The 11,900-nt window shown below is 43.0% G+C and overlaps 1 protein-coding gene across 1 annotated transcript in view; it reads right to left on the reverse strand.

Annotated features, from left to right (window-relative positions):
* The window catches only part of ci (cubitus interruptus), a 141,330-nt gene that overhangs the window by 25,171 nt on the left and 104,259 nt on the right, over positions 1-11,900 (reverse strand). The window contains exon 7 of the mRNA XM_071680877.1: positions 9,734-9,898. Coding sequence (XP_071536978.1) covers positions 9,734-9,898 — 165 coding nt within the window. The remainder of the gene's footprint in view (positions 1-9,733; positions 9,899-11,900) is intronic.

Consider the following 11,900-nt stretch of genomic DNA (forward strand, 5'->3'; position numbering starts at 1 on the left):
GAAATTCTTGCAATTTTTATCTTCAAAAACCTTGAGCTAATTATGTAACATGCTCAGAGAAAAAAAAAGGTAAATAAATGGGTTTGTGTATTGCAGGCAATTTTTTGAAGAGTGAGCTAACAGCAAAACATGTCAACCAATTAACCTTCCATACCACATAAATTAGCATATCAAGCGACTTTACCTAAGTCATAACTGAATATCAAAATGTGACTAACATTTGACACAACCAAGTGAATAATGATTAATTATTACTGAACTGATGAGCCAGAATCTCTCTCAATAGAGCCACATTACGAAGCATAAACACAAAACAGCAGCAGATAATGAGATAATGAAATAAAAAAATTAAAGAATTGAGGTAAGTCCTATTAAACCAATAACAAATGGAACAGAACTGAAGTAAGTCATGGACACACAAGACATAGAAACATGTAGATAATTCCAAACACAACATGGAAAACAGCCAAACAAGCACACGTTACAAACAAACATGTGGAAAGCAGAAACAAATGGGGAAATAGAGGTACGACAAGAAAGTGGGTAAAAAGCCACAAGATATCTGAGAAAATATTGAGAGATAAATCACAGACACAGAGGGAACGGACCAACAGACATTACCAGACTTTACACACAAGTTATAGAGGCACAAAGAATAGACAGAGCCACATATAATATAACTACTGACTGCATATGATTATACATAAGTTTTAAGGTGACAAGAAAAACAGCCACAGGTGACACTGACACAGAGCCATTGACACAACCTGACATAAAAGGACAGAACACAGGACACCTTTACACAGATAAGGAACAGAAGGCATCAGATTACAGGACAGATCTCGTACAACAGTGTAACTACATTTAGGAACACAGATCTAAAGATACCCCAACTCATGTAGACAGAAGAGGAAGGAAAACAGGGAAAGCAATTACACATGGAGAGATCCATGGTGGAAAGATAAAGTAACTCCTCCCACACATAGGTAAGGAACACCCCCTCCAAAAAAAGGGTGAATAGAATAATTCTTCAGACTAAAAGAACACATTTATACACAGTCAAAGGCATTAGAAGAAATGCTTCAACAACCTTACAAGGATAAAGAACATACCAGTCCATCCGTCGCTGGATAGGAAAGAAAAGAAATTAAGTATTAGATTCTTCTGTAATGTAGAGCTAACATGTGAATGCTGCAACAGGGAGTTAAAACACACTGCACATCAACACCTGGAATCTGGGGAAGTTCAGGTCTTGTGTGTGGACCTGGGGGTGTCTATGTGGGAACCTGAGGACCTGGAGTTTGTTTGCACAGACCAAAGGCCTCATGTCCCCCCCCCCCCCAACCCCGGCCCCCTTTGCTGAGGGGGTCTTTCTGAGGATCTGAGGCCCCTCTTGTGGGGACATTATGGGTAACGGTGGCAGCATATAAAGTATATATAGAGCCTTCCTCGGACCCACCACTCAGAAAGAGGCGTGTGCCCAACACTCAAGGTTCTGCTTACCCTTCAAGATCTCATCCTCCACTCAATGCCAAGCCCACCACTGAAAACCATGCCCACCATGCAGGCCATGCCGATATTTCTGGCCATTAAGAAAAAAAAAAAAAAAAAAAAAAAAAAAAGCCAAGTCAAGCCCATCCCCCACTGTCACACCCACCCCCATATGTCATGCCCACACCAATGCTCCCACAATACTTCCTACCACCCACCCTATACTGCCTCCCATGTCTGATGTGACCCAACCCCTCCATGTGTTACCCCGAGCCATCCATGTGACCCAACCCCTCCATAAGTGACCCCGAGCCTTCCATGTTTGACCCTACCCCTCCATGTGTGACCCCGAGCCTTCCATGTGTAACCCCATGCCTTCCATTTGTGACCTGTACCTTCCATGTGTGACCCAACCCCTTCACGAGTGACCCCGAGCCTTCCATGTGTGACCCAACCCCTTCCATGTGTGACCCCAAGCCTTCCATGCATGACCCAACCCTTCCATGTGTGACCCAACCCCCACCATGTATAACCCTGAGCCTTCCATGTGTGACCCAACCCCTCCAAATGTGCCCATAGCCTCCAGAACGAGGTCTAGCCACCCAAAGTGTGTCTTCTTCCATCCCCTGTGTGGCCCACCCCTATCTGGTGTGTCCTAGCCCAACTTCAGTGTGGTCCAGCCCTCTCTAGTGAGTCCTAGTCCATCCCCAGTGTGATACAGCTCTCTCTAGTGTGTCCTAGTCCATATCCATATATATATATATATATATATATATATATATATATATATATATATATATATATATATATATATATATATATATATATATCCCTAGGGATAGGGGAGAAAGAATACTTCCCACGTATTCCCTGTGTGTCGTAGAAGGCAACTAAAAGGGAGGGAGCGAGGGTCTGGAAATCCTCCCATCTTTTTTTTTTTTTAGTTTTCCAAAAGAGGGAACGGAGGGGAAGCCGGGTGGGGATGTTCCCTCAGAGGCCTAGCCCTCTGTTCTTAACGCTACCTCGCCAACATAGGAAATGGCGAATAGTATGAAAAAAAATATAAATATATATATTTATTATACTTTGTCGCTGTCTCCTGCGTTAGCGAGGTAGCATGAGGAAACAGATGAAAGAAAGGCCCTACCCACCCACATACACATGTATATACATACATGCCCACACATGCACATATACATACATATACATTTCAATGTATGCATACATATACATACACAGACATATACATATATACCCACGTACATATTCATACTTGCTGCCTTCATCCATTCCTATCGCCACCCTGCCACACATGAAATGGCACCTAGGAAAAGACAATAAAGGCCACATTTGTTCACACTCAGTCTCTAGCTGTTATGTGTAAAGCACCGAAACCACAGCTCCCTTTCCACATCCAGGGCCCACAAAACTTTCCATGGTATACCCCAGAAACTTCACATGTCCTGGATCAATCCACTGACAGCACGTTGATCCTGGTATACCGCATTGTTCCAATTCACTCTGTTCCTTGCACGCCTTTCACCCTCCTGTATCTTCAGGCCCTGATCGCTCAAAATCTTTTTCACCCCATCCTTCCACCTCTAGTTTGGTCTCCCACCTCTCCTCATTCACTCCAACTCTGACACATATATCCTCTTTGTCAATCTTTCCTCACTCATTCTCTCTATATGACCAAACCATTTTAATACACCCTCTTCTGCTCTCTCAACCACACTCTTTTTATTACCACACATCTCTCTTACCCTTTCATTACTTACTTGATCAAACCACCTTGCTCCACATACTGTCCTCAAACATCTAATTTCCAACACATCCACCCTCCTCTACACAACCCTATCTATAGCCCACACCTTGCAACCATATAACATTGTTGGAACCACTATCCCTTCAAACATACCCATTTTTGCTCTCTGAGACAATGTTCTCGCCTTCCACACATTCTTCAACGCTCCAAGAACCTTTGCCCCCTCCCCCACCCTGTGACTCACTTCCGGTTCCATGGTTCCATCCACTGCCAAATCACTCCCAGATATCTAAAACATTTTCTCCATTCAAACTTACTTCCCAATTAACTTGTCTCTCAACCCTACTGAACTTAATGACCTTGCTCTTATCTACATTTATTCTCAGCTTTCTTCTTTCACACACTTTACCAAACTCAGTCACCAGCTTCTGCAGCTTCTCACCTGAATCAGCCACCAGCGCTGTATCATCTTTTAGCAAACAACAACGGACTCACTTCCAAGCCCTCTCATCCACAAGACTGCATACTAGCCCCTCTCTCCAAAACTCTTGCATTCACCTCCCTAACAACCCCATCAATAAACAAATTAAACAACCATGGAGATATCACGCATCCCTGCCGCAAACCAAAATTTACTGGGAACCAATCACTTTCCTCTTTTCCTACCTGTGCACATGCCTTTCATACTTGATAAAAACTTTTCACTGTTTCTAGCAACTTACCTCCCACACCATATACTCTTAATACCTTCCACAGAGCATCTCTATCAACTCTATCATATGCCTTCTCCAGATCCATAAATGCTACATATAAATCCATCAGTTTTTCCAAGTCTTTCCCACATACATTCTTCAAAGCAAACACCTGATCCATGCATCCTCTACCACTTCTGAAACCACACTGCTCTTCCCCAATCTGATGCTCTGTACATGCCTTCACCCTCTCAATCAATACCCTCCCATATAATTTCCAAGGAATACTCAACAAACTTATACCTCTGTAATTTTAACACTCACCTTTACCCCTTTGCCTTTGTACAATGGCACTATGCATGCATTCTGCCAATTCTCAGGCAATTCTACAAGAACCATACATACAGTGAATATCCTTACCAAACAGTCAACAACAGTCCCCCTCCTATTTTAATAAATTTCACAGCAATACCATCCAAACCTGCTGCCTTGCTGGCTTTCATCTTCTGCAAGGCTTTCACTACTTCTCTGTTCACCAAACCATTCTCCCTGAAACTCTCACCTTGCACACCACCTTGACCAAAACACCCTGTATCTGCCACTTCATCATCAAAAACATTAAACAAACCTTCAGAATACTCACTCCATCTCCTTCTCACTTCACCACTACTTGTTATTACCTCCCTATTAGCCCCCTCCTCTAATGTTCCCATTTGTTCTCTTGTCTTGTGCACTCTATTTACCTCCTTCCAAAACATCTTTTTATCCTCCCTAAAATTTAATGATACTCTCTCACCCCAACTCTCATTTGCCCTCTTTTTCACCTCTTCCACCTTTCTCTTGACCTCCTGCCTTTTTCTTTTATACATCTCCCAGTCATTTGCAATACTTCCCTGCTAAAATTGTCCAAACGCCTCTCTCTTCTCTTTCACTAACAATCTTACTTCTTCATCCCACCATTCACTACCCTTCCTAATCTGCCCACCTCACAACTTTCTCATGACACAGGCATCTTTTGTGCAAGTTATCACTGTTTCCCTAAATACATCCCATTCCTCCCCCACTCCCCTCACATCATTTGCTCTCACCTTTTTCCATTCTACCCTCAATCTCTCCCTGTACTTCCTCACACACAAGTCTCCTTCCCAAGCTCACTTACTCTCACCACTCTCTTCACCCAACATCCTCTCTTCCTCTCTGAAAACCTTTACAAGTTAGTATTTTATTATACTTAATCGCCATCTCCCACATTAGTGAGGTGGCACAAGGAAAACCATGAGGAATGGCCCAACCCACCCACATACACATGTATGTACATAAATGCCAATACATGCATATACACATTTCAATGTATACCTACATATGCACATACATATGTACATATATACCTTCCTTCCTTCCTTCATACTATTCGCCATTTCCCACATCAGCGAGGTAGCGTTAAGAACAGAGGACTGGGCCTTTGAGGGAATATCCTCACCTGGCCCCCTTCTCTGTTCCTTCTTTTGGAAAAATTAAAAAAAAATGAGAGGGGAGGATTTCCAGCCCCCCACTCCCTTCCCTTTTAGTCACCTTCTACGACACGCAGGGAATACGTGGGAAGTATTCTTTCTCCCCAATCCCCAGGGATAATACATATACACAAATGTATATATTCATATTTACTACCTTTATCCATTTCCCTTGCCACCCTGCCAAACATGAAATAGCATCCCCCACCTCAGGCGAGGTAGCGCCAGGAAAACAAACAACAAAGGCCACATTAGTTCACACTCAGTCTCTAGCTGTCATGTGTAATGCACCAAAACTGCAGTTCCCTTTCCATATCCAGGCCCCACAGAACTTTCCATGCCCTGGTTCAATCTACTGACAGCATGTCAGCCCCAGTATACCATATCATTCCAATTCACTCTATTCCTTGCATGTCTTTCACCCTCCTGTATGTTCAGGCCCCGATCACTTAAAATCTTATTCACTCCATCTTTCCCCCTCCAATTTGGTCCCCAGCTTCTCGTTCTTCCCTCCACCTCTGACACATAAATCCTCTTTGTCAATCTTTCCTCACTCTTTCTCTCCATGTGACCAAACCATTTCAACACACCCTTTTCTGCTCTCTCAACCACGCTCTTTTTATTTCCACTCCTCTCTCTTACCCTTTCATTACTTACTTGGTAAAACCACCCCCATACCACATATTGTCCTCAAACATCTCATTTCCAACACATCCACCCTCCCCCTCGCAACTCTATCTATAGCCCACACCTCACAACCATACAACATTGTTGGAACCACTATTCCTTCAAGCACCCATTTTTGCTCTCCGAGATAATGTTCTCGCCTTCCACACATTCTTCAAGGCTCCCAGGATTTTCGCCCCCTCTCCCACCCTATGATCCACTTCCGCTTCCATGGTTCCATCCGCTGCCAGATCCACTCCCAGATATCTAAAACACTTCACTTCCTCCAGTTTTTCTCCATTCAAACTCACCTCCCAATTGACTTGACCCTCAACCCTACTGTACCTAATAACCTTGCTCTTATTCACATTTACTCTTAACTTTCTTCTTCCACACACTTTACCAAACTCAGTCACCAGCTTCTGCAGTTTCTCACATGAATCAGCCACCAGCGCTGTATCATCAGCGAACAACAACTGACTCACTTCCCAAGCTCTCTCATCCCCAACAGACTTCATACTTGCCCCTCTTTCCAAAACTCTTGCATTTACCTCCCTAACAACCCCATCCATAAACAAATTAAACAACCATGGAGACATCACACACCCCTGCCGCAAACCTACATTCACTGAGAACCAATCACTTTCCTCTCTTCCTACACGTACACATGCCTTACATCCTCGATAAAAACTTTTCACTGCTTCTAACAACTTGCCTCCCACACCATATATTCTTAATACCTTCCACAGAGCATCTCTATCAACTCTATCATATGCCTTCTCCAGATCCATAAATGCTACATACAAATCCATTTGCTTTTCTAAGTATTTCTCACATACATTCTTCAAAGCAAACACCTGATCCACACATCCTCTACCACTTCTGAAACCGCACTGCTCTTCCCCAATCTGATGCTCTGTACATGCCTTCACCCTCTCAATGCAAATCTCGTCCAAATGCCTCTCTACACTCTTTCACTAACAACCTTACTATAAATAAATATATATTCCTACCTGTCTACGGGGGAAATGAAACGGGATAAGTTGCCAAGTGCACTTTCGTTTAATAATCACATCAGGGGACACAAGAAATATAAATCAGTTGATATAAAACTTCTTTGTAAACAATTGGACAAGACAGACAACGAGCGTATCATAAACTTATTATGTGGACCAGAAGGGGAATTGTTTACAGACTGGTAAGGATCTTTCTGTTAGATTTAAGCAACATAAATATAGTATAAGAACGGGACAAGAATCCAATGCCTTGTTTAATCATGTTAAAAACTATGATCATTGTATTGACTGGAGTAATGCCATCTCAGTTATTAACTCTATAACTCCAGTACCAAGAGAAATATCAATGAATCTTTTATCATTAAATACACAGAGAATTATAATCTTTATATTAGTGGTGGTCTATACAAATTAGATAGCTTTATTGTTGATAAAATTTGTAAAATGATAAGTTTATGATACGCTCGTTGTCTGCCTTAGACAGTCGTATGTTTACTAACTGGCGTCCTAGCTTCGTCTCTTCTTTGTATATCAACTGACTTATATTTCTTGTGTCCCCTGATGATGTGATTATTACACACTCATAGGAATATATATATATATATATATATATATATATATATATATATATATATATATATATATATATATATATATATATATATATAATGTGTCTTAGTACATCCCTAGTGTGGCCCATCCCTCTCTATTATGTCATACTTCATCCCCAGTGTGGCCCATCCCCCTCTAGCGTGTTCTAGTCCCTCTTCAGTGTGGCCCAATTCTTCACCAGTGTGACCTAGTCCTCCCCACTGTGACCCACCCTTCCCCATCGTGGTCTAGCCCCCTCCAACAGGTGCCCATCTCTTCCCCAGTGTGGTCTACCCTTCCCCCAGTGTGGTCTAGCCCTCTCCAGGGTGGCCCATGTCTTTCCCAGTGTGATCTACCCTTTCCCAGTGTAGGCCAGGCCTCTCCAGTGTGGCCCATCTCTTCCCCCAGTGTAGTCTAGCCCTCTCCCCAGTGTGGCCCATTTCTTCCCTAGTGTGGTCTAACCTTTCACAGTGTGGTCTAACCTTTCACAGTGTGGTCTAGCCCTCTCTAGTGTGGCCTAGCCCTTCCCTAGTATGGCCTAGCCCTTCCCTAGTGTGGCCTAGTGCTCTCTAGTGTGGCCTAGTCCTCTCTAGTGTGGCCTAACCCTCTGTAATGTGGTTCAGCCCTTCCCCAGTGTGACCCTTCCCCAGTGTGGTTTAGCCTTCCCAATGTGAACCAATTAATCACAGTTCATGCAGATACTAACACTGTAGAAATGTGCAGACAATCATGATAAATGCAAACAACAATTTGAGGAACGTATTTCTTGGCAAGGCAAACAAAATCTTTGTTTTTAATGAGTCTAATTTTCTTATTTTAATGACATCTTCCACTTGATAACCACCGAAGGTTCTAGAAGGTTCTGTGTCTCACAAGGGTTATTTGGGGGGAGGGGGGGCCTTAATAGCACCAAAGGTAAGGTCACCCCCTTTTGGGGGTCGTCAAAGACTTGACCTTTGACCTTATCCTCCCTCTCAAAGGTCAGGTCAAAGACCCTGTGTGACACAGTGCTTCAAAAAGGCCAAGGGCCATCATACCTCTGTGCCTATCAAGGGAGATAATCAATGCATGAGATAAAAATATGTCACACTCCCTTCTCCCTATAACATGACTATGTTGACGGTAAGGGAGACTAACTTGTAGACGGTAAGGGAGGCTAACTCATGGACAGTAAGGGAGGGTAACTTGCAGACGGTAAGGAAGGGTAACTCATGGACAGTAAGGGAGGGTAACTTGTAGACGGTAAGGGAGGCTAACTCATGGACAGTAAGGGAGGGTAACTTGCAGACGGTAAGGGAGGCTAACTCATGGACAGTAAGGGAGACTAACTTGTAGACGGTAAGGGAGGCTAACTCATGGACAGTAAGGGAGACTAACTTGTAGACGGTAAGGGAGGCTAACTCATGGACAGTAAGGGAGGGTAACTTGTAGACGGTAAGGGAGCCTAACTCATGGACAGTAAGGGAGGGTAACTTGCAGACGGTAAGGGAGGCCAACTCATGGACAGTAAGGGAGACTAACTTGTAGACGGTAAGGGAGGCTAACTCATGGACAGTAAGGGAGACTAACTTGTAGACGGTAAGGGAGGCTAACTCATGGACAGTAAGGGAGACTAACTTGTAGACGGTAAGGGAGGCTAACTCATGGACAGTAAGGGAGGGTAACTTGTAGACGGTAAGGGAGGGTAACTCATGGACAGTATGGGAGGGTAACTTGCAGACGGTAAGGGAGGGTAACTCATGGACAGTAAGGGCGGGTAACTTGCAGACGGTAAGGGAGGGTAACTCATGGACAGTAAGGGAGACTAACTTGTAGACGGTAAGGGAGGCTAACTTACAGACGGTAAGGGAGGGTAACTTGTAGACGGTAAGGGAGGCTAACTCATGGACAGTAAGGGAGGGTAACTTGTAGACGGTAAGGGAGGCTAACTCATGGACAGTAAGGGAGGGTAACTTGTAGACGGTAAGGGAGGGTAATATAGACAGTAAAAGGGAGACTTACCTCGTTCGAGTGTGTTCGGTTCTGGTGCTTGGCTCTGTCCGAAGCGTTCGAGAAGGCTTTGGAACACCCGGGGAACTCACACATATACGGCTTCTCCCCTGTGTGGGATCGAAGGTGTGTCTTCAAATTCTCCAGTCGAGAGTAAGCCTTGTAGCAACCTTCGAACTGTGGATAAAGGGAGGGAAAATAATGTGTTAATTACTGACTTTCATTCTACCATCGAAGCTAGGGACTCAGACGAACACATGAAGCAGAGGACAGCCAAGTGGCCACAGCTGAGGCCAGAAGGACGGCTCAGAGGCCACAGTAGGCCAGAGGGACAGCTAAGAGGCCACAGTAGGCCAAAAAGACAGCTAAGAGGCCACAGGTGAGGCCAGAGGTACAGCTACAAGGCCACAGGTGAGGCCTCAGGTACAGCTAAGTGGCCACAGCTGAGGCCAGAGGTACAGCTAAGAGGCCATAATGAGGCCGGAAGGATAGCTAAGAGGCCACAGCTGAGGCCAGAGGGACAGCTAAGAGGCCACAGCTGAGGCCAGAAGGACAGCTATAAAGCTACATTCAATACGAGGTTGGACACTCGACCTAAAGACACCTTGGCAGCTAAATCTCGGAAGCTAAAGCAGGAAACCCGCCATTGAAATTAAGGACGTAATTATCTAAATTATCTGCTACCGTTTATATATATATATATATATATATATATATATATATATATATATATATATATATATATATATATATATATATATAAAGAGAACTCTAAGAATACTCGAGATAATTAAACGAGTCACGACCAACTGGCAACTCTGCCGTCCCCAACACCTTTTATTTTCGCGCCAAATTTCTTTTGTTTCCCAGGAAGGGTGAGTCGCCTCATTCGCCCCGACGTTGTCTTGGCCGCCCGACAATAGACCATCGGGGGAGGACCCAAAAGGTTCTTCTTCTTCTTCCAGGAAGGTCTACATCCGTTCGTTATCGCGCGACCAATGGCCGCCGCCGCCAAGGAGCCCCTTGTTCAAATTTAACTGAGCGATCCTACGAGGGAGTTGCCAGCGAGGCGGCCTATTATCTCCTCCCATCAACTACAGAGATAAGCCATGTTCTCTTCCTCCAATATAACGCCCGGAAGGCCTTTAAATCAAGTGGGTTTACGGAGGTATTTTGAACTACAGGAGTTTTCAGAACACTCCAAGAGTTCAGACCTGAATTCTGGCGTTGGGAATCCGTCGACTGCGTTCCAATACTCGACCTATTTTTCTACATACACTTTACGAGGCAATATATATATATATATATATATATATATATATATATATATATATATATATATATATATATATATTGATCAAATACGTAGAGGAAAACGTCAAAACAAGTATAAATATATGAAACATCGAATATATATATATATATATATATATATATATATATATATATATATATATATATATATATATATATATATATGACAGGAAAACAGAGAGTATATATGTAACTAAGACCAAAATTAACTCGAAGAATTACGAGACAATTGTATACATAGGAGAACGAGTTACATATGATAAAGAAATGAATAAATAATAAGCGAATAAATTACAGAAGGAATTCAAGAATAAACGGGAAAGATGTAAATACAAAATAATGAATAAAATACACAGTCGAGGGATCATTAATGTAAATAAATAATAAAGATTTGAGTGCGATTGGTAAATAAAGACCAGAAGTAAATACATGACAAGAAAAAATAAACAGATAATAAAGAAGAATACATATATATGTAACATTAAAGACGGGGTTAAATAAAATAAAAATACTAAAATAAACAGACAATAAACAAGAGTAAATATATATAAATATAAAACATTAAAGACGGGATGACATTAAGAGATATGTGCTAGAATAAACAGACAATAAAGAACCGAGTAAAACAGACCAGGGATAGGATAAATAAAGCAGTAGTGAGGCCATAATAAAGACATTATTTGATGGTAATTCGCCACATTCCGGGCTGGGCGGGCGGCCCGGGGGTTGCCAGACGTCGTCGGGTGGGAGGATTTTAATGACCCGTTCCGCGTCCCCGGGATTTCTTCATTAAAATCTCTGAGTGAGTGACCGTGTGAGGAGGAGGAGGAGGAGGCGGAGTCGCCGTTGCCGCCTTGTGTGAGGA

This window comes from Panulirus ornatus, chromosome 32 (assembly GCF_036320965.1).
Source record: "Panulirus ornatus isolate Po-2019 chromosome 32, ASM3632096v1, whole genome shotgun sequence".
Classification (NCBI taxonomy): Eukaryota; Metazoa; Arthropoda; class Malacostraca; order Decapoda; family Palinuridae; genus Panulirus; species Panulirus ornatus.